Source organism: Melanerpes formicivorus, unplaced genomic scaffold (assembly GCF_026170545.1).
Source record: "Melanerpes formicivorus ecotype bairdi unplaced genomic scaffold, bMelFor1.0.p_v2 SCAF_4, whole genome shotgun sequence".
NCBI classification, from domain to species: domain Eukaryota; kingdom Metazoa; phylum Chordata; class Aves; order Piciformes; family Picidae; genus Melanerpes; species Melanerpes formicivorus.
Genome location: NW_027142356.1, coordinates 38,289,954 through 38,313,353, shown reverse-complemented (window position 1 = coordinate 38,313,353; position 23,400 = coordinate 38,289,954). Strand labels below are relative to the sequence as shown.

Below are 23,400 nucleotides of genomic sequence, written 5' to 3'. Positions count from 1 at the left end.
CAGCCTCCTCTTCTCCAGGCTAAACAGCCCCAGCTGCCAGAGGAGGTTCAGGCTGGAGGTTAGGAAGAAATTCTTCCCAGCAAGAGAGATTGGCCATTGGGATGTGCTGCCCAGGGAGGTGGTGGAGTCCCCATCCCTGGAGGTGTTTAGGAAGAGGCTGGCTGAGGCACTTGGTGCCATGGTCTGGTTGATGAGATGGTGCTGGGTGATAGGTTGCACTGGATGATCTCTGAGGTCTTTTCCAACCTGGTTAATTCTGTATTCCATTCCCTCAGCTGCTCCTCAGAAGCCCGGTTCTCCAGAGCCCTCACCAGCTTCGCTGTCCTCCTCTGGATGCCCGAGCAGCGGCTAAGGCGGCGGGGGAGCGCGGGGGGGGGGGGGAGCGCGGCGGGGGAGCGCGGCCCCCTGGTAACCCACCCCCGCCTCAGCCGAAGCGCGCTCGGTCGAAGGCGGCCGCGAGCCGCAGCCCCGAAGCCAGCCCCGCGCGCCGTTCCCGCCTCCCGCTTCTCGCCTCCCGCCCCGCGCGGCGGGTGGGCGTGACGGGGGCGTGGCGGGCCGCGCGGCCGGATGTTGTTGTTGTTGTTCCTGCCCCGCCCCTCCGCCCTCCCCTCGCGGAGGGTGACGGACGGGCGCTTCCTCACCCGGGGCCGCCGCCGCCGCCTCAGCTGCTGCCGCTTCGCCGCGGCTCCGCTGTCGGCAGCCTCAGCGCCGGGGCGTCCCCGCCGCCCCACCTCCCCGCACCCCCACTCCCCCCCGCCTCTCCCCGCCGTCCTCCGCGGCCGGCCCCGTCGCGTCGCCCCGGCTCCTTTCTCTCAGCGGACGCCCGGGCCCGGCCATGGCGGACTTTGACGAGATCTACGAGGAAGAAGAGGACGAGGAGCGAGCGCTGGAGGAGCAGCTCCTGAAGTACTCCCCCGACCCGGTGGTGGTTCGCGGCTCCGGCCATGTCACCGTGTAAGGGCCGCGCTGGGGCCTGCGTGGCTGGGGCGGGCGGCGGAGGCCTGGGCGGCGGGACGGGGGCGGCTGCGTGCCGGGCCTGGGGGCGGCTGCGTGCCGGGCCTGGGGGCGGCTGCGTGCCCGGCCTGGGGGCGGCTGCGTGCCCGGCCTGGGGGCGGCTGCCTGCCCGGCCTGGGGGCGGCTGCGGCCGGTGGCGCCAAGGCGGCTCTGACAAGTTGGGGCAAGTCGGGGAGGTGGGCGGAAGGCGCCCCGGGCCGATCGTGCCTGCCTTCCTCCCTTCCCCCGACGTCCCTGGGACTGCGAGAGGGCTCTCCTGGGCTCCGCCGGGCAGCCTGGGGCTTGCGAGCGGATGTAAACCTCTAACGAGGCGCTGGGGAAAGAGGACTGACTTGGGCCGTGACTGGCTGAAGAATGTGAGGTATTTGTCCGAAGTGATGAGCTGTCAGGAAGTAAGGTGCCCCGTGTTTGTGTTCCTGTGTATAAGAGGGAGATGCCGGCACATGACCGGCTGACCATTCCTTAGGATTGTTTATGTGCCTGTTTCCCACTTCCATTTCACGTGTGGCTGCTAATACGGCTCTGCAAACTTTTAGGGAAGCAAAGTTGTTTGTGAGTCACGTAGCTACGTGTAAAATCATGTTAAGGTGTGGTTGATAGGTTGTGTTTCATCGTGTTCAGCCTGGGAGTGACTGTGAGTTTTGTTTGGTGTCTCTGACAATCTAGCAGTGAGAGACCATAAGTTAGTGCAGTACTTCTCAGCAACTTAACAGATGAGGGTGTCTTTCCCTCAGTCAGTTCTGTCAGGCTCACTCTACTGAAGTGTGGTTGTCAGTTTTGATGTACAGTTTGAGTTTTCTCTCAGCCTGGAGACAAAATGCAATCGTGCAAATTGGTTATTAGCAGTCATTAGTCCTAGAAGAACTAGGCTTGCAGTAGAAGAATAGAAGTTGAAGGTATTGTGGTCTGCTGCTCTGAGTCCCATGAACTCCACTCTTCAGATACTGACTTGTCCAGAAATCCAGGGTTAAATTTAGAGTAGCTCTGTGGCACTTTGGTCGACATGAAGTAACACAGGCAGGCAGTGCAGTCTGCTGTCTGGTTAAAAACAGGATGTAGAACATGATAGACTGGCTTGGAAGGATGTGGATGGGCAGGAGGCTGAGGAGGCCCTGTAAGGGAATGGAAGTACATAACTGAAGTCTTCAGCATATGACTCTTGTTTATTGGAAAGGAAAGTTGTTCCCATCCCATGGCTGGTAGCCTTAGCCTGTGTCTGGTAAATGGAACAAACCTACAGTTAGATAACTTTCATCTTAGCCAATGCAAAAGTGCAAAGAACTGAAATGGAGGCAAACACTGGTTTCTTCCCCAGTACTGGAAGGTCAGTTGTGTGAGACGAGAGCAGGGCCCGTTAGTGGAGTGGTGAGGAAGCTTTCCTAGCATACCTATGACTGGTAAGGGTATTGTGGTTGAAGAATGATTGCCTCATTAATTGTTCATTAATGGCCACTAGCTCATTATTGCTTTTAAGATCATCTTTAGGTTTTAGATGAGCAATGAGCAGTAAGCACATACCTCCAAAGTGAGGCAGTTGATAGTAGGCCTTAAGGAGGCTACAAGAAAGCTGGGGAGGGACTTTTGAGGGTGTCAGGGAGTGATAGGACATGGGGGAATGGAGAAGAAAATAGAAATGGGTAGATTCAGATTGGATGTTAGGAAGAAGCTTTTCCCCATGAGGGTGGTGAGAGACTGGCACAGGTTGCCTAGGGAGGTGGTGGAAGCCTCATCCCTGGAGGTTTTGAAGTCCAGGCTGGATGTGGCTCTGGGCAACCTGCTGTAGTGTGAGGTGTCCCTGCCCATGGCAGGGGGGTCAGAACTGGCTGATCCTGAAGTCCCTTCCAACCCTGACAGTTCTATGATTCTGTGATGGTCACCTACTTTCTTCATCAGGCCAGGTGTGGAAATTGCACTAAGCAGCATCAGCCACTTTTACCTTTGTACAGCCTGGATCGTTTTGTGCCAACAATCCAGAAGCTTATTATTAAAAGTTAGATCACTGTCAGAACATTCCCTTGGTGGGTTTAAGGAATAGGTCAAGTCCTGTGGATAGAGTGAATTGCTCTTGCCTGGTATAAAAGCAGGGATGGGTTTTGAAGGCCTGACTAAATTTATCAGCAGTTAAGCAAACACTGGATTGATCTGTCCCTGGCTTTGCAGTTTGAAGAGTTGCTGACTGCTCCTGCCGTGTGTGTATTTAAACAGAAGCTCTCTTTTCATCCTCTATTGTCATATCCTTTCTGAACTTGCATAGAAGTCGTCATGTTGAGTCTGAAATATGTCATTGCCATGACTACAGATTAATGTCAGAAAGCTGTTTGGGTATTGCTTGATTTCATCCAGCAGACAATGGAGGTGTGTGAGAGTCCTTCCAGAGATGAGCAGTCAAAAGCAATCAAAGGGAAGCAGGTAAACCTTACCCAAATAAAACACACAAAGGCCTTACCTTTCCAGGCTGTGGGGCTTTTGTTTAGCAAGAAGAGTTTTCTTCTTAAACAACTCTCTGTTGGGAGCATGCTACACACAACTGTAAGACTTCTTTTTTTCCCCTTTTTTTAACATTGGTTTTTAATTTTCCAGCTAAACTAGTCATACCAGCAGAGTTTTGATAGCTCTGCAGTTGGGAAATGATATTTGACCTAGTTTCCTACAACTGGAGGTTATCTCTTCTGACATCAAGAAACTTGAAAGCTGAGAAAATAACAGAACTTTACTTACAGCTGAATTGAAAGTCCAAGGTATTTTTTTTTATTCTCAAGTCATGTTAGGCTAGAAAGAGAGGTACCTGATGAGTTTGAAGCCACAGAGAGTATTTGTGATTGGTGGCTGACTTCAGTGATTGCTTACTTCTGCTTTCCTCTTCCTCAACCATTTGAGACATAAGTGCCTTATATAGCTGAGACTGTATTAGCCAGCAATATTGGATTCATTAGCCCTTCTCAGTGCCAGAATGAAGGAGAGCTGTTGTGACCATAGTATCACAGTATCAGTCAGGGTTGGAAGGGACCACAAGGATCATCTAGTTCCAACCCCCTGCCATGGGCAGGGACACCCCACACTAGATCAGCCTGGCCAGAGCCTCATCCAGCCTGGGCTTAAACACCTCCAGGGACAGGGCCCCAACCACCTCCCTGGACAACCCATTCCAGGGCTTCACCACTCTAATGGGGGAGAACTTCCTTCTCGCGTCCAGCCTGCATCTCCCCACCTCCAGCTTCATTCCATTCCCCCTAGTCCTATCACTACCTGAGATCCTGAGCAGTCCCTCCCCAGCCTTCTTGGAGCCCCCTTCAGATACTGGAAGGCCACAATGAGGTCACCTCGGAGCCTTCTCTTTTGCAGACTGAACAGCCCCAACTCCTTCAGTCTGTCCTCATAGGAGAGGTGCTCCAGCCCTCTGCTCATCCTTGTGGCCCTTCTCTGGACACCTTCCAGCCCCTCCAGATCCCTCTTGTAATAGGGACTCCAGAACTGGATGCAGTACTCCAGGTGGGGTCTCAGCAGAGCTGAGCAGAGGGGGAGGATCACCTCCCTCGACCTGCTAGCCACACTTCTCCTGATGCAGCCCAGGCTCTGGTTGGCTTTCTGGGCTGCAAGTGCACACTGAGAGCTCCTGTTGAGCTTCTCCTCCCCCAGCACCCCCAAGTCTCTCTCCTCAGGGCTACTTTCCAGCCAGTCCCTGCCCAGCCTGGATTTGTGCCTTGGATTGCCTCGACCCAGATGCAGGACCCTGCCCTTGCTCTTATTGAACCTCATGAGTGATGTGCTAGTGAATGCCTTTCTGTTGCTGTTAGTCGTCTTAGTGCATTGTGTGTTGATGCAAGGGGGGGGAAAACCCTCACAAAATACATCTGCTCTAAAGTATTTTTTCTGTTAAACTTAGTCTGCTTATGTATGTGTTTGACCCTCACTCTGTATTGGGGACATAAGGACCAGCAGGGCTAGGTGAGAGTTATGGATGGGGAATGTTGAGATTTGTGGCATATATACTGCTTTTGTAAGGGTTGTGAACATGTGCAACTGAAGAGTGCTGTTGAAAGCAATGAAGAAATGGTTTAGTGCCCCCATAAGAGAGGACAAGTTGCAAGAGGGTAGTGTGTGGCAGTTCTACGTGTTGGGAAGATGAAGACGTGAGCTGCAAGTTGAGGAAAGGTTGCAGGTTGGCCATGTCCTGTACTGTACACTTCTGTGCTTTGAGGTTTCTACCTTTCACCATTTCCTTCTCTGCTGTACACAAAGGGAGGAACTCAGCTGAACCTCACAAGCAGAGTCATGTTTAAGAAACTCTTCTTCAGGTTCCAGAAAGGCTCAGGTTGGAGGTAACTCAGAGATCATCTACTCCAACCTCCCCACCAGGTGCAGGGACACCTCTCAACCAGACTCAGCTGCTAAAGGCCTCATTCAGCCTGGCCTTGAAAGCCTCCAGAGAGGAGGCATCAACAGCCTCCCGGGGCAGCCTGTTCCAGAGTCTCACCACCCTCATATTGAAGAAGATCCCGTCTAACCCTGCTCTCCCTCAGCTTCAAACTGTTCCCCCTTGTCCTATTGCTAGATACTCTTAGGAAAAATCCCTCTGCAGCCTTCCTGTAGGATCTCTTTCAAGTATTGGAAGGTAGCTCTAAAGCTCCCCTGGAATCTTCTCCAGGCTGAATAACCCCAGCTCCCTCAGCCTGTCCTCATAGCAGAAGTGCTGCAGTCCTTGGATAATCTTTGTGGCTCTCCCCTGGGCTTGTTGTGTTCTCTTTATGCTGGGGACACCAGAACTGGATGCAGTATTCATGGTGGGGTCTCAGCAGAGCAGAATAAAAGGGCAGAATCCTCTCTCTGAAGCAAGTAGGTACTCATGCATGGGGTGGATGTGGATCTGTTGAAGACAGGGCTGTAGAACGGGAAGAGCATAGAGCAAGCGGAGATGGAGCAGAAGCAGCGTGGTGCTGTACTGTGTGAGGAGAGCTCGGGGAAATGCATCTCCAAAGTATTGATTTCCATTGTTTGATTTGCAAGATGCTTTTTGCTGCTTTCTTTGTAAGAGCTGTTACATCTTTATAGTGAATGTGTAGTAGTGTTCTGGGGAGGTTCCAATGCGTGAGTTTCCAGATTGCGGCTTGCAGTCGAGAGTAATAATACTGAGGTCACACAAAGGCTTAACCAAAGCTTTTCATGCAGGGAGTCACCCTTTGGGTTTGGGTTTGGTTTTTTTACTACCTGTGGATGGTGACAAAGCTGTAAAGTGGAAAGCTCAGAACAATATTGGGAGCTGGTTGAGTTAGCTTTGATGTTTTAGTTTTGCTGCTCTACCAGGTATTGGACATTGTCACATACCTTGCATGTGACAGTCTCAAGCTGTGCCAGGGGAGGTTCAGACTGGATGTAAGGAAGAAGTTCTTCCCAGCAAGAGAGATTGGCCATTGGAATGTGCTGCCCTGGGAGGTGGTGGAGTCAGCATCACTGGAAGTGTTTAGAAAGAGCTTGGATGAGGCCCTTGGTGCCATGGTTTAGTTGATCAGATGGTGCTGGGTGATAGGTTGGACTGGATGATCTCAAAGGTCTTTTCCAACCTGGTGAATTCTGAATTCTTATTCTCATTTACTTCTAACTTCACCAAATTGTAACTGTATTAGTCAGAACCTTCTGTGTCTCACTCTGCCTTGTAACTTCAAATGCCTTTCCAACTTTTCCAGTAGGGTTGTCTTTGCCTGGCATGGCCTTTGCAGTCTCTGTGAGTATTTGCCTGGTTTTGGTGAAACTGTCAACATTTGAATACTTGTGGACCATGCACTCACAAAAATAGCCTTGTTTCTGTTTTCCCAGCTGACTGACCAGGCCTTTCCCTGCACTGACAGCTTTTTGTCATGTAACTGAAAGCAGGGAGACTTCCTTGTGCCTTTTAACTTACCTGCCTCTAATTGAGGGGCTTCCCTGGTGTGCTGAGTAGAGGGGCAGCTGAAATAGTTATAGGACTAGGGGGAATGGAATGAAGCTGGAGGTGGGGAGATTCAGCCTGGAGGGGAGGAGGAAGTTGTTCCCCATGAGAGTGGTGAAGCCCTGGAATGGGTTGTCCAGGGAGGTGGTTGGGGCCCTGTCCCTGGAGGTGTTTAAGCCCAGGCTGGATGAGGCTCTGGCCAGGCTGATCTAGTGTGGGGTGTCCCTGCCCATGGCAGGGGGGTTGCAACTAGATAATCCTTGTGGTCCCTTCCAACCCTGACTGATACTATGATACTGCTATGAAATTCTGTCTTCTCTCTTGGTTAAGGGAACAGCTTTGCTGGAGCTCTTGCAACAAGAGCTGCTTTGCCCTGAATCATCCTTGTAGTTGGCCATTCCCTTATTGCTCAGATTTGTATTTAATTCCATTATTCTTTTCTGGCTGTTGAGACATCAAGTATATGAAGATTATTCTTTGAAGAGACATCTCTGCAGGCATCTCTCTGATTTGATCAGTTAATTATGTAGTAAAATGCTGGTACCTTTTAGTTCTGGGACTTCTGATGCAGCTGTGTATCTTGAGCTTGAAGTCCTTTTCCAAGCTTGGCTTTAGTTTCCACTTCAACCTACTGGCAATTTTAAGTGGCTTCACTGACAGGGCAGGACACTTCTTTGTGCCACTTACATAGCTTGCCCCTGCACTTGGTTTCACTCAGGATTTTGGGGAAAGGGTGGATGGTCCTCCTGTTGTGGAGGAATTAACAGGCTCTTCAGTGGTAGGGGTGTGATTGCAATAGGTGTGAGTTTTCTTTGGGCTGTTTTGAAGTGGTCAACTTGCCTGTGTTTCTCTGCCTAAGAGTTTTCATTTGTTACTTTACCACTCCTGAAGGGTTTGTAGGAGTTGCAGAGCTACTGTTCTGATTGCAAATAGTCAGATGTGCTAGGTATAATAAACACATACACTAGGTGTAATAAACAATGCCAGGTAGCTTACCTCAGCCTTGCAATCATAGAATTGTCAGGGTTGGAAGGGAGCTCAAGGATCAGCCAGTCCCAACCCCCCTGCCATGGGCAGGGACACCTCACACTGCAGCAGGTTGCTCACAGCCACATCCAGCCTGGCTGCAAACACCTCCAGGCATGAGGCTTCCACCACCTCCCTGGGCAACCTGTGCCAGGCTCTCACCACCCTCATGGGGAAGAACTTCTTCCTAACCTCCAATCTCAATCTCCCCATTTCTAGCTTTGCTCCATCCCCCCCCAGTCCTATCACTCCCTGACACCCTCAAAAGTCCCTCCCCAGCTTTCTTGGAGCCCCCTGCAGATCCTGGAAGGCCACAATTAGGTCTCCTGGAAGCTGTCTCCTCTCCAGACTGCACACCCCCAACTCTGTCTGTCCTCACAGCAGAGCAGCTCCAGCCCTCTGCTCATCCTCATGGCCCTTCTTTGGACACCTTCCAGCACCTCCAGATCCTTCCTGGCACAGAGGCTCCAGAACTGGCCCCAGAGCTGCAGCTGTGGTCTCAGCAGAGTGAAGCAGAGGGGGAGAATCCCCTCCCTGGTCCTGCTGGCTCTGCTTCTCTTGCTACAGCCCAGGCTCTGCTTGGCTCTCTGGGCTGCAAGTGCTCACTGCTGGCTCCTGTTGAGCTTCTCCTCCCCCAGCACCCCCAGGTCCTTTTCTTCAGGGCTGCTCTCAAGCCAGTCCCCTGCCCAGCCTATATTGGTGCCTGGGATTGCCCCAACCCAGCTGCAGGACCTTGCCCTTGGTCTTGGTGAACCTCAGAATGTTGTCATGGGCTCACCTCTCCAGCCTCTCAGGGTCCCTCTGGATGGATCCCTTCCCTCCAGGCTGTCTGCTGCGCATTGCTGCAATTGATGATGCTGTTGTGATATGAACCAGGAGAACATTATGAGGTGTTTGCATGCATTTGGATTATTTATAATTCTGGTAAGATCTTCATTTTGGTTTTTGCAGGTTTGGGCTAAGCAACAAATTTGAAGCAGAATTTCCTTCATCTTTAACTGGCAAGGTCAGTATCTGTGGCTGGCAGCTTGGGAGCAGCGTTCACATATTACAGCAATGAGTTGCATGTGTAGAGCATTGTAAGAGCAGTAAATCTCTGCTGTGGTACTGGATTTGTAATACATACTGTATTTTTTTTCCCCTCTCCTTGTAGGTTGCACCTGAAGAATTCAAAGCCAGCATCAGCAGAGTCAACAGCTGTCTTAAGAAGAACCTTCCAGTTAACGTGCGGTGGCTACTCTGTGGATGCCTTTGCTGCTGCTGCACTTTAGGTTGTAGTATGTGGCCAGTTATCTGCCTCAGTAAAAGAGTAAGTTGAATTCTTTGATGGTTAGAATTGCTCTGGGTTTGTTCTCATTCTGTGGTTTGTGTGTGTCATAGTAGTGTCATAGTATGAATCAGGGTTGGAAGGGACCACAAGAATCAGCTAGTTCCAACCCCCCTGCCATGGGCAGGGACACCCCACACTAGATCAGCCTGGGCTTAAACACCTCCAGGGGCAGGGCCCCAACCACCTCCCTGGACAACCCATTCCAGGGCTTCACCACTCTCATGGGGAAGAACTTCCTCCTCCCCTCCAGCCTGAATCTCCCCACCTCCAGCTTCATTCCATTCCCCCTAGTCCTATCACTACCTGAGATCCTGAGCAGTCCCTCCCCAGCCTTCCTGTATCCCCCTTCAGATACTGGAAGGCCACAATGAGGTCACCTCAGAGTCTTCTCTTCTGCAGACTGCACAACCCCAACTCCCTCAGTCTGTCCTCACAGCAGAGCAGCTCCAGCCCTCTGCTCATCCTCCTGGCCCTTCTCTGGACACCTTCCAGCCCCTCCAGATCCCTCTTCTAATAGGGGCTCCAGAACTGGAGACAGTACTCCAGATGGGGTCTCAGCAGAGCTGAGTAGAGGGGGAGGATCACCTCCCTTGACCTGCTGGCCTAGCAGTGTGCTAGGACCTACTTAAATCAGTTTGGTTTCATACGCTCTGGTGTCAGCTGTCTGTCACACTAAAACTGGACACCAATCAGAGCTTGGAGCTCACAGCTCAGTGAGTGTAAGTGTGGCTGAACGTGCCTGTTAGAGCCAGCTGCTGTACAGCACTTTAACATTATTGAAGAAAGAAGGCCAGTGGCATCCTGGGGTGGATTAGAAGGGTGTGTGGTTAATAGGGTGAGAGAGGTTCTCCTCCCCCTCTACTCTGCCCTGCTGAGGCCATATCTGGAATATTGTGACTAGTTCTGGGCTTCTGAGGTCAAGAAAGACCTCAGTGAGCTGCTTGAAAGAGTCCAGCACAGAGCCACAAAGATGCTGCAGGCAGTGGAACATCTTCATGCTGAGGACAGGCTGAGGGAGCTGGGTTGGAGCAGAGGAGCCTGAGGGCTGCCCTCATGGCTGGTGATAAAGATGTGCAGGGCAGTGTGGGAGGACAGAGCCAGGCTCAGCTCAGGGATGTCCAGTGTTAGGAGAAGAGGCAGTGGGTGCAAGCTGGGGCAGAGGAGTGAACAGGAAGAGAGGCATCTGCATATGATGGGGTTTGAATTGTTGTTGTTACAATTATGAGTTTTTCAAGCAAACTTGGAATATATTTGGGAGAATTTTTGCCAGCATTGGGATAAACAAAATCAAACTCCATTAGCAGGTTTATTGCAGCAGAGCAAATCCCTTTAGAGCTTTAGTGGGATGGGAACAGCATAGTGAACCTTCCTGTTGCTTCTGTTGTCATGTGCATAAAAGTTGCCCTTGGCTTAGTCCAGCTTTGCTGTTCTGCAAGGAGTCTCTGTGCCTTCCCAGCCTCTCCTCACTGTTCTGTTCTTTTCCACTTCATGGCAAGGCTTCTGTATGTTCTATCTTGTGGACAACCTCTTGATGCTGCAAATTGTGTGCAGTTCAGTACACTGATGAGCATCACTGTGAGTTTCTTGATCAAAGGCCTCATTTCACACAGTCACTAAATCAAGGAATTCTAGGAAAAAGAAGCATTTCTAGGCTGAACATTGCTCATAAGAAAAACTCTTCACTTTCTGGTATCATCTAAGTTTTTAAGGCCAGGCTGGATGTGGCTCTGGGCAACTTGCTCTAGTGTGAGGTCTCCCTGCCCATGGCAGGGGGTTGGAACTGGCTGAGCCTTGAGGTTCCTTCCAACCCTGACAGTTCTGTGAACTTTGTGTTCTCAATGCTCTTAATGCTTAGTCCCTTTGAGAGATTATTTAAGGCTAGTTTTAATTATCTGAAGAAGAAGGCAGAAAAGCCTCCTGGTGACATTGGAGTCTGTGAAGAAAAAAACCAAATGTTGGCACCAGTATGGATTATACCAAAGCCTAAGTTTTCTATCTCTGAGCTGTCAAACTGCTAAGTCCCCTGTGGCATGGTTGTATGTCCATACCCTGAAAGTCTGCTGCAAGAAATTGTAGTTTACTTATTTCTTCAGGAGACAAGCACACTGAGTGTTGGGGTTGTTCAGTCTGGAGAAGGGAAGGATCCAAGGAGGCCTAATTGTGGCCTTCCAGTATCTGAAGGGGACTACAAGAAAGCTGGGGAGGGACTTTTGAGGGTGTCAGGGAGGGATAGGACTGGGGGGGATGGAACAAAATGAGAAATGGGGAGATTCAGACTGGATGTTAGGAAGCAGTTGTTCCTCATGAGGGTGGTGAGAGCCTGGCACAGGCTGCCCAGGGAGGTGTTTGCAGCCAGGCTGGATGTGGCTGTGAGCAACCTGCTGTGGTGTGAGGTGTCCCTGCCCATGGCAGGGGGGTTGGAGCTGGCTGAGCCTTGAGGTCCCTTCCAACCATGAGGATTCTGTAATCCTATGACTTAACTAGCTTGCAGAGAAGACCACCTTTACCAATCTAGACCTAGCTCTGTTCATTACAAACACCAGGGTAGCTTTCATTGCTGATGTCCATGGACTTCTAAAGGAGAGAGCTTGTGGAACTCTTCAGGTTGACCCATTTTTTGTTTCTCTCATAATCTGCTGCTGTAGCAAGAAATGATAGCAGGGATGGCATGTGGTAGAGGGTGATGTCACAAACCCTCATCTTCTAAACTCTGCCTTCTTAATGTATTGCCAAGAGTCACAAATACTCAACATTTTCTACATTGCTAAACAAAGCCAGATACAAAGCAAGAGCTTGGGGTATCTGGGGCCATAAAACAGAGCTTGATGGTGAGGAAGGAGGTTCTGTGTGGCAACCTGGTGAAGCAACAGAGAAGTGCTTCTGTTTGAAGTTTGTGTGGAAAGGAGTTAAGGTAAACTCCAAAAGGATGAATCTGTGGGGGAAAAAAAAGGCAATCCAAACATGGATGCTCTGTTCAGAGGAGAAGAAAGGTTAGTGATGTAATTGTTGCTGTAATGTACAGACTGCAAAAGGACAGAAGAGTCCCAGAAAGAGAATGGTCAGCAGGAACAAGGACAGAAATCTAAAGCTCACCTTCCAGAAGTCATCCTAGAGGTTTGTTGACCCAGATTGTCAGTAAGTGTTGCATATCTCCTGGTAAAGTTGATACCAAGAGACATTTAAGGAGCTTCCCAGCTCTTCTTCCTCTTCAAATGGGGTGGCTCAAGCTCTGATTTCCAGCATTGAGGTTAGGATTCAGTTTCCTAAACACAGTGTGCTGTTGCACCGTGGATGGCACAGTGTTGGAATGCACTGATGGCACTGAATAATTGCCTAGGCAGTTTGAGTATTCCTCCAGAGCATTTCAGTCAGTCTGGAGGCTTCAGGTCCTGTGGCAGCATCATTTGTCCAGGTCAGCAGCACTAAATAGATGTCTGCTTAGAGTGTTCTGTCAGACAGAGAACCCAAACCTCAAGCATCTGGGGGGTATTGTGTTGAGAGTAATCAACTTGGGTTCTTAAAGACAAACTAAAAGGGATAAAAATACTTCTCCAAACTACAGCTCTTGATCCTGGACCTAGCTGGGTGAGACTTTTTCTGGTAGAGAAGGTAAGGAGGAGAGCTGTGCAATGTTTTCAGAGGCATATTTGCAGAGTTGCTTGTGTAGGAATGGCTGGATTCAACATTTCTTACTACACCCAGATCAGGCAAGTGCAAAGTGATTTAGACTCTTTAAATCCCTCTTACCTGGAGTTGAAGGTTTTGTGCCTGTGAAGGTCTCACTACTGAATTGCATCCACAAGCTTGCAAGGTTTTTCTTTTCTGCAGGACTGTGCATCAGTTTAAGTCAAAGGGCAGTGACAAGTGCAGGAAGCTGATGCTGTGTATTTTCCTCTAAGTGAGAAATCGTGATGTAAATGACCTGGAGCTGCTCTGACAACAGCTGTAAACACAACCTGCTGCTTCTAGGTTCCAGTAGGACTGAGAGAAAAAGCAATCTGATACTCTGCTACTGAAATAAAATGTAAATCCCTAAACTGATTGTTGCTAGTGCCACAGATTTGCTGATGCACAGCAGACTGATGGGGGAAGTAATCATGGCTCAATTCTTGTACTGCTGCTCATCTGTGCCTTGGAAGAGGGTTGTGTTGATCACGTAATCTTCCATTCTTTGACTTCTTCAGGTCTCCTTTCACTGGCCAGACTCCAGCCATAGATAATAGTCTCAATAGGTAGGATTAATTTCTTGGGGGAATGGAGACCCAGGCTGATGTGTTCATGTTTCTACCCTTCAGCTTTTAAGTGCAATGGGTTTCGTTCCCACTGATGCCTGCACCCTCAGCAGGTTGGCAGATGACACCAAGCTGTGTGGTGGGTTCACCTGAGGGCAGGGATGGCATCCAGAAGGATCTTGACAGGCCTGAGGTTCAACAAGTAACAGTGCAAGGTCCTGCATCTGGGTCAGGCCAGTCCCAGGCACAAATCCAGGCTGGGTGCAGAGTGTGTTGGGAGCAGCTCTGAAGGAAGAGACTTGGGGGGGTTGGTTGCTGAGCAGCTCCCCAGGAGCCAGCAGTGCCCTCATGCAGCCCTGAAGGTAGCTGTGTGCTGGGCTGCAGCCAGAGGTGTGTGGGCAGCAGGGCAAGATTCTGCCCCTTGGCTCTGCTCTTGTGAGAACCCCAGCTTGAGTACTGAATCCAGTTCTGGTGTCCCCAGCAGAAGGACACAGAGCTGTTGAAAAGAGTCCAGAGGAGGCCAAAAAGATGATCCAAGGGCTGGAGCAGCTCTGCTGTGAGCACAGGCTGAGGGAGCTGGGGGTGTTCAGCCTGGAGAAGAGAAGACTCTGGGGGGACCTCAGAGCTGCCTGCCAGAACCTGAAGGGATCCTGCAGGAAGGCTGCAGAGGGACTTCTCCTCAGGGTGTCTGCAGACAGGCCAAGGGGGAATGGTTTGAAGCTGAGGCAGAGCAGGGTTAGATTGGAGCTGAGGAAGAAGTTGTTCAGCAGGAGGCTGCTGAGACTCTGGCCCAGGCTGCCCAGAGAGGTTGTGGCTGCCTCCTCCATGGGGGTGTTCAGGGCCCGTTTGATGAGGCCTTGAGCAGCTGAGTCTAGCAGAGATGTGTCCTTGCCCATGGTGGGAGGTTGAAGTAGATGATCTCTGATGTCCCTTCTAACCTGAGCCATTCTTTGATTCCATGGACTACAAGACAGACAAATGAGTTTTGTTGCAGCAAACCAGCAGAGTGGGGTTGTTTCTGAAGGACACAATTGCTTGCTTCTGATACAAAGAAAAGCAGTTTTTTCTCGGAAGGACCAGTTGAAAGCTGCCTGTTTTAATGAGGCTGAATCAGTCTACCACTTTTAAACTGCTGGTCTGCTTTGCAACTCTTTTGTTTCACAGGGACCTTTCTTTAAGGTTCACATAGGATCATAGAGTTGTCAGGGTTGGAAGGGACCTCAGGGATCATCCAGTTCCAACCCCCCTGCCATGGGCAGGGACACCTCACACTAGAGCACGTTGTCCAGAGCCACATCCAGCCTGGCCTTAAAAGCCTCCACACAGACAAAAGAAAAGCTGAAGCTTCTGAGTTTGAAGTTGCAATCATCCTCTTAATCTTTCTCTGCATTCTGTGTTTTTCACCACCTTTTGATGACTTCTGCTATCACAGATGTAAATAGGAGCTCTGAAATACAGAATTAACCAGGTTGGAAAAGACCTCTGAGATCATCGAGTCCAACCTATCACCCAACACCATCTAATCAACTAAGCCATGGCACCAAGTGCCTCAGCCAGGCTCTTCCTAAACACCTCCAGTGATGGTGACTCCACCACCTCCCTGGGCAGACAGTCAGTCTTTCTGGGGAGGACTTCATCCTCACATCCAGCCTGAACCTCCCCTGGCACAGCTTGAGACTGTGTCCTCTTGTTCTTGAAAGTTTGTAATGGGAATATTTGCTTTTTTTCTGTGCAATGATAAATAGGTTCTGGGCTTGTCTCTAAGTCAGTAGGTGCTTCAAACTCAGAGTTTAAGTCACAGACAGTTGCAAGCTTAATTGTGAATGATATCAGTTTAATGCATTTCCATGCAATGAAAGCTTTCCCTTTGCTGTGTTTTTCTTTTCAGTGGCTCGTTCAGTGCCAGTGTTGGAAGCCTTTGTATTGCTTCCTTTCTTCTTTTTGCATTGAGGTATTTGAGGAAAAGCCTGCTACTCTTCACCAGCAGCATAAATGCTCCATTTGATTCAGTATCTTATTGCCTCTCCTTCTTTTAATGTGGCTTTGATTCGATTTTAGTGAACAAAAGCTGCGAGAAAGTTAGAGGAAGTAGAGTCCCTTGTTTGCAGAGATCATCAATGATCTTCCACAGTTTTTCTTGTAGCTCATACCATCCTTTCTGGGACAAGCTCCAGATTGTACAAATGAACATGAAGCTTTTAAGTTACTGCTCTTTAAATTAAAAAAACCCCAATGAGCTAATGAATTATAATTCCCAAAGCACTCCAGGCCGAGGTGCCCGCTTGAAGCCACTTGCTCAAAAGGAATTGACACTCATTTTCTGCCTCAACTAAATGCTGGGGTTCCCAATGTGCAGAGAGGGTAAATAATTTCAAGAGGAGCAGTAACAATGAAAGCTGTGCTAGAATGGCAGGACTGCCTGATTCCTTCCAAGCTGGTATTGTACGTGGCAATTGCCTGTTTCAGAAGGTTCCTGGCCAGTCTCTTTAACATGAATAGAGTGAGATATTTAATGGTGAGCTCTACCAATACATTCAAGAGCTGCTGGTTTGTTTGTGAATTCCCACAAAGCTGCAGAATGCTGCTTAAGCCTCTTGTCATTAGTTGTCACTTATGTAGCAGTTTACATCTTCAGAGTGCTGTATAAACATTACAGCTAATTACAACTTCCAAAAGTATTGATGAAATTAAATGTGTGGTGGTGAAGGGGCTGCAGTGAATGTGCTTAAATGCTGCAGTGGATGATGCTGATCATACAATGCACTGGCTCAGTTCATTGAAGCTGGCAATATATTGCACTTCTCTTTAAGACTGAGGGAAGGCTTTTTCTCCTCTGCCCTGTCTGCCAGGGACCTGGCACTGGAGATACACTAATACCATAATGCTTTTTCAGGCAGGTCCTCAAGGCAACTAAGTAAGAAGGAAGGTACCTTGGTTTTGAAGCCTGTTGTGACAACTGACATTGCACTTAGGAGCTTATTATGTTTACACTAAGACACCTGATCTCTGTATTGGCTCTGTGCAGCTTATTAAAGCTTTCCAAGTAGAGCATTTTTGATCATAGAATTGTTAGGGTTGGAAGGGACCTCCAGGATCATCCAGTTCCACCCCCTCTGCCATGGGCAGCGACACCTCACACTAGAGCATTGTCTTCAAGTTTGTTCAGACTCATACTTTTAAAATGTTAAATAATAAGAATAAGTATTATTATATTTTTATTATTTTAATTATTATTGGTTTGGGTTTTTTATTTTAGTATTGGCTATGAAATCAAAGCTTTAAAAGAGTTGGAAGCCTGAGCTCTGGCATATTATTAGTTACATGACCCCCGAGCTTACAAGAGGGATCTGGAGGTGCTGGAAGGTGTCCAGAGAAGGGCCACAAGGATGAGCAGAGGGCTGGAGCACCTCTCCTATGAGGACAGACTGAAGGAGTTGGGGCTGTTCAGTCTGCAGAAGAGAAGGCTCCCAGGTGACCTCATTGTGGCCTTCCAGGATCTGAAGGGGGCTACAGGAAGGCTGGGGAGGGACTGCTCAGGATCTCAGGTAGTGATAGGACTAGGGGGAATGGAATGAAGCTGGAGGTGGGGAGATTCAGGCTGGAGGTGAGGAGGAAGTTCTTCCCCATGAGAGTGGTGAAGCCCTGGAATGGGTTGTGCAGGGAGGTGGTTGGGGCCCTGTCCCTGGAGGTGTTTAAGCCCAGGCTGGCTGAGGCTCTGGCCAGGCTGCTCTAGTGTGGGGTGTCCCTGCCCATGGCAGGGGGGTTGGAACTAGATGATCCTTGTGGTGCCTCCCAACCCTGACTGATACTATGATACTACTATGATTATTTCTTTTGAAATTGTTCACTTGTCATTTTGGACAGAAGAGTCCAGGAGTCCTCCCCATGCTGAACTTCAAGTGGCAAAGCTTGTAGCACACTGTAAATGTAGATCCTCATGTGCATAGCTCTGATTATTCTACTACTAGTTTCTCCTCTATCTGAAATCAGATTTTATTTCCTTCAGGGCATCCTCTAAAGGTTTATCATGTTTTTCACATGCTTTCCTGAAGGGCAGAGTAGTGAGTTGGTGGATAAGGTGTAGGAGCTGATAGCTCTGTCCCCTCTTTTAATCTGCAAACCTGCTGGGGTGGGTCAGAGCAATAAAGATTGGTGTGAAAGATACCTAAAAGTGTCAGTAAAACACAAAAGATGACTTTGTTCTTTATAGGTCACATGCAGCTCCTTTAGTGTTACAAAAAGACATATTCTGAAGTGATTTTTTTCTGTTTCCTGTCTTCTTCATAAGAGGGCTTGTGTTAGTCTGAAATGCAGCATGTGTCTTTGGTTTCTATAGGGAGTGTGCTAAATCTTGGGTGGGACCTCAGAGTTCATCTCCTCCAGCCTTCTCACCATGCCCAGGGACACCTCTCAGCTAGACTCAGCTGCTCAAGGTCTCATCCAGCCTGGCCTTCAGCACCCCCAGGCAGGAGGCAGCCACAGCCTCCCTGGGCAGCAAATTGCCCAACCCAGATGCAGGCCCTGTCACTTGGGCTTGTTGAACCTCATGCAGTTGGCACTGGCCCACTTCTCAAACCTGTCAAGATCCTTCTGGATGCCAACCCTGCCCTCAAGTGAGATTTGGAAATCAGGTTGGGAAGGATCATTTCTCAAAAGTCTGCCTTTAGCAAGTTGTAGATGGTGCCAAATGGGAGAGCACATGCAAGCACTGAGAAGATACAGAATACACAATTAACCAGGTTGGAAAAGACCTTTGAGATCAAGTCCAACCTATCACCCAACACCATCTGATCAACTCAACCAGGGTACCAGGGGCCTCATTCAGGCCTTTCTCAAACACCTCCTGGGATGGTGACTCCACCACCTCCCTGGGCAGCACATCCCAATGATGATTCTCTTTTGCTGGGAAGAATTTCTTCCTCACATCCAGCCTGAACCTCCCCTGGCACAGCTTGAGACTGTGTCCTCTTGTTCTGGTGCTGCTTGCCTGGGAGAAGAGACCAACCCCCACCTGGCTCCAACCTCCCTTCAGGTAGTTGTAGAGAGCAATGAGAGTCTGAGTGCAAAATTGCCTGACATCCATAGGACAAAACAAAGTAGGAAGCACCTCAGTGAACACTGATCTGTTAAGACTGGTACTGTAAACCATCAAAAGCAGAATAGGCTGCTGGCCAGGGTGGGGTGCTGACACTTTGTGCCTCTTGCATTTTCTCAGGGTAGTCTTGCTCTGGCATGTGTTTACTTTCTGCAGTTTATTAAACAAGGGTGAGATGTTACATTCTGCTTAAGTGGAGCACTCTCAGGAACTCAAGCACTATGTATGAAGAAAGTAACTTGTTGTTTAGCAGTGACAAACCCCGAGTAGTTCAGGAAGCATGGCTGCTGACAAAGCAGTTGGGAGGATGGGGGGAGGCAGCTCCTCTCCAAAAGAGGAGACCAAAGGCTTGACAGGGCTGCTGCCATAGCAAATAGACATGGGGAGGGGCTTGGTGTTTGTACCTCAAAGATTGCTTTTGCTTCATTTGGGAATAAATGGCAGGGTTTGGAGCAGTGATGGTGCTGAAAAATGTTTGTGTGGGGTTTGGTTTTAAGTAGCCAGATTTCATTTTTCTAAATTGATTAAGCAGCTGCAGGATCAACCTGCTTAGGGTTGAGTCATTCTCTGGTTCAATCCTACACAGGCAGGGCACTGTAGAAGTCACCTCTTCCAGAGGGATCGTTCCCTTCAGCATGCACACTAGTCAGCTGTTGGATTTTAAAGGGCCTTCTGGAATTACTTTGTTAAGCTGTGCTGCCTTTCAGTCTCTTTGGCCATGTAGCTTCTCCTCCATTCTTTGCCCCTGCCCTGAGACACTCTTAGCAGCAGGAGTCAAAGGCTTCCTACACACTAATAAATTAAAGCTGGGAGTGTTCCTAGGAATTGATGCTTTATAATTTGTACTCTTAGAGAGGTCCCTGGCAGGCTCTGGGGCTGCATTGTGTAACAGTTCCTAGGCATTATCAGAATGCTGCAGGCACTGTGAGTGCTTTGGAGATTATGAAAACTTAACTGATAGAGATGTAAGCTGCTCCCTGCCAGCTGGCTGCAAGTGAATGGGAATGTTTCTGGGCACGGTTTCATTCCCTAATAGAGATGTAACCTGAGATTCTTTAGTTTCTCCACCTGCTCTGGCCTTGAACTGTGTTCCAGAGCATACTTCTGGGTGTTTTGGAAATTAGGAGGCCCAAAACAGCATTGCTGTAACCCTAAAAGAGAAGGGGGAGGTGGAAATTCCATCCAGGCTTGGTTCATCATTTCCCACAGTGGATGACACCAGATGAGGTATGTGGTGCAGATTCACTTCTGCTTTCATCCCTGGCATGGTCAGTTCTCATCTTCAGCTCTTCCTGAGATGGTGTTGTTCAGCAGGAGGTGAATGCTTTAGTTTGGCATGGTCAGATCTGAGGAATTTCCTTGGAGGAGTTGTGGCTTCAAGGCTTTTGTTTCTTTGTAATGACAGAGAATCAGAGCTAGAATTTAATCCTAGAGTAAGAGTTACAAATCTGTCTTTACAAATTCAGGTAACAGCATCAGTTATCCTGATGCTTCATGGAGCAGCTCAACATCTGCCTGCCTGTGAAATGGGATTTCCCTCATCTCATTCAGGCCTTCTCCAGGGAAGTGTGGTTTGCCAAGGTCAAGACCATTTCTTCTACAAGGCTATTCCATAGCATGAACTTTCCACTCCAGTCACTGTCACCTCATTACAGAAAGCAGCTAGCTATCTTTACTTGGTGACTTAGCTCTTGTAGGACAGCTTAGAATCTCTGATGGCTGAAATACCAAGTTAGCATCTTGGGAATTTTGGATTGTCTGCATTTGAGGGGAAATTTCTCTCAGTCTTTATAATAATCAACTTTCAGGAACTTTCCTTGGTAATTTCTATGCTTGTTGGTGTGGCCAGCAGTAGGGAAGTCATAGAATCATAGACTTGTCAGGGTTGGAAGGGACCTCAAGGATCATCTAGTTCCAACCCCCCTGCCATGGGCAGGGACACCTCACACTACACCAGGTTGCCCAGAGCCACATTCAGCTTGGCCTTAAAATCCTCCAGGGATGAGGCTGCCACCACCTCCCTGGGCAACCTGTGCCAGTCTCTCACCATCCTCAGGAGGAGGAACTTCTTCCTAACATCCAAACTGAATCTCCCCACTGCTAGTTTTGCTCCATCTCCCCCAGTCCTATCACTCCCTGACATCCTCAAAAGTCCCTCCCCAGCTTTCTTGCAGACCCCTTCAGATCCTGGAAGGCCACAATTAGATCTCCTTGGAGCCTTCTCCTCTCCAGACTGAACAACCCCAACTCCCTCAGTCTGTCCTCATAGAGGAGGAGCTCCAGCCCTCTGCTCAATCTCATGGCACTTCTCTCATGTCCCAGCACCTCCAGATCCTTCCTGTAGGTGATCCTACAGGATCTTGTGATCCTACTCTGCACTGGTAAGGCCACACCTCAAGTACTGTGTTCAATTTTAGTCCCCACACTAAATGAAGGGCAATAAAGATGGTTAAAGGTCTGCAGAACAAGTCTTGAGGGGTGGCAGGGGAACTGGAGCTGTTTAGTCTGGAGAAGGGGAGGCTGAGGGGAGACCCTGTTGCTCTTTACAACTCCCTGAAAGGAGTTTGGAGTGAAGTGAGGGTTGTTCTCCCTGGTATCAAGTGATAAAACAAGAGGAAGTGGAGTCAAGTTGCAGCAGGGGAGGTTTACTTGAGGTAATAGGAAAATTCCCTTAGAGAAAGAGTGGTCAGGCGTTGGAAAGGCTGCCCAGGGAGTCACTGTCCCTGGAGGGGTTAAAAACAACCCTGTAGACATGGCTCTTCAGGACGTGGTTTGGTGGCTATGGTGATGTTCTGTCAGTGGTTGGACTTGGTGATCTTAGAGGTCTTTTCCAACTGAAACAATTCTATGATTCAACAATTTGAGCAACCTGGTCTGGGAGAAGGTGACCCTGCTGTGTCAGGGATGTTGGATGATCTTCAGGCTCCCTTCCAACTCAAACCATTCTATGATGCTGTGATACGGCTTGAGCATTTTTGTGGCACCAGTATGGGCCTCAAAACTGACTTCAGAGACGTTCTGGCATGTTGAAAGTGAGCTTAGAGTCATGCAACTCAGTTAGCATCTGACTGTTTCATGGGTTGTGCTGATAACTAAATTTACTTGGTATAAGTTTTGTAGTCAGCTATCTGCTTGTTTGGAGAACGGAGGATTCCTGCTTCCATTGGTTCTCTCTTTGAGTGAGCAGAGATGTCTAGACCTCTGATCAGAATCTTCATCTTTCTTTCATGAAGAATTTCACTGCAAATTCTGGCCATATGAAAATCAGCCAAGATCAGCTTTAACTGGTCTCTTTGCATTTGGAAATTTGAGCATCAAGTGGTGTTTGGTTGGCTTGGTTTGGTTTTCAGTACTTGTGGTAAAGTTCTATGTGAAGGAGTTTGAAAGTCTCTAGGTACTATTTATTGGTCTTGTGTTACCCCCAAGGAGCTTGGAAGTCTCTAGGTACTGTTTCTTGGACTAGAGTTGCCCTAAGGAGTTTGAAAATCTCTAGCTGCTATTTATTAGTCTTGTGTTATCCCAAAGGAGCTTGGAAGTCTCTAGGTACTGTTTCTTGGACTAGAGTTGCCCCAAGGAGTTTGAAAATCTCTAGCTGCTGCACTACATTTGGTCTGGTGTTGCACTACATTTATCTGTTCTGGAGTTTTCAGGCAAAGATCAAATGCGTGTAGCAGGAGAGGCTTCTGTTGTGCCCAGTCAGCTGTGAATAAAGTTAATAGTGAAATGTGCTGTTGTTGCTGTCCTCAAGGACAGTACTCAAATTAGCACCATTTTGGGAGCCATGTAAGATCCTGTTGTTTAATGTGGTGCCAGTCAGTCAACTGATTTACAGCAGGAGGTGAGAGGGCTTCATGAGCTGCAAGAAGGGGCCTGTGGCTGCACAGCCTCTCAGTTCAGGTCAGGACTGCTCCTGGAGTTGTAAGCTGGCTTTACTTAGCACTGCAAAGACATGAGGGTAGTAGAACACTGGAACAGGTTGCCCAGGGAGGTAGTGGAGGCCCCATTCTTGGAGATACACAAGGTCAGGCACGACAGGGCTCTGGGCTGCCAGATCTAGTGGAGGATGTCCCTGCTGACTGCGGGGAGGGTGGGCTAGGTGACCTTTGGAGGTCCTTTCCAACCCAACCCATTCTCTGATGGTGATCCAGGTAACACACTATTTGTATTCACTCCTGCCTAGTTTCTGCATGAAAAGTTCATCCTTGATCTTCCTCTTATTTTTTTACTCCTTCATGTCTAAAGGGCAAAACTTTATTTTCCTGGGAGCAATAAACATTGGTGAAAATGTGTTCTGAATTGGCCTTTTGGGGTTTTTTTGGTAGCAGTTTGTTGTTGTTTTGGTTTTTTTTCTTTCTCAAAAGCTCATGTCAAAGATTCCTATCTTGAAAGAAGCAGTTGAGTTACAGGAATGTTTCATTACACATTGCAGCTCCATGGGAGATTAAAGAGCTTTATCTGCCCAAATTCTGTGGATTGACATTAAAGACTTCCCTTTCTTGATGTTCTGTCTTACAAAGCATATTTTATCATTTGCTATGCTCTAAAGTGTACTAGAATTGAAATTTTAGCTTTGCTTAAATATGGAACTAGAGGGTTGTTGTTTTTTTTGTTGTTGTTTTGAAGAAGAGGAGGGAGAAAACAAAAAACCTCAATGTAAAAGCTGGCTAGTATTAAATCTTCCTAATAAGTAACTCTCTCTCTTCCACTTAATTTGTGCTTTTGTTGTGGCTAACAAATAATTTGCTGTATGGGTTTTTCTGTGCACCCATTGATAGAATAT

General features: G+C 48.6%; 1 protein-coding gene across 1 annotated transcript in view; it reads left to right on the top strand.

Moving 5' to 3' along the window:
• Positions 1 to 609: 609 nt before the first annotated feature.
• CHIC2 (cysteine rich hydrophobic domain 2) overlaps positions 610 to 23,400 on the top strand; it is a 30,966-nt gene continuing 8,175 nt past the window's right edge. Inside the window, exons 1-3 of the mRNA XM_068137699.1 lie at positions 610 to 954; positions 8,915 to 8,969; positions 9,117 to 9,272. Coding sequence (XP_067993800.1) covers positions 836 to 954; positions 8,915 to 8,969; positions 9,117 to 9,272 — 330 coding nt within the window. The 5' untranslated portion in view covers positions 610 to 835. The remainder of the gene's footprint in view (positions 955 to 8,914; positions 8,970 to 9,116; positions 9,273 to 23,400) is intronic.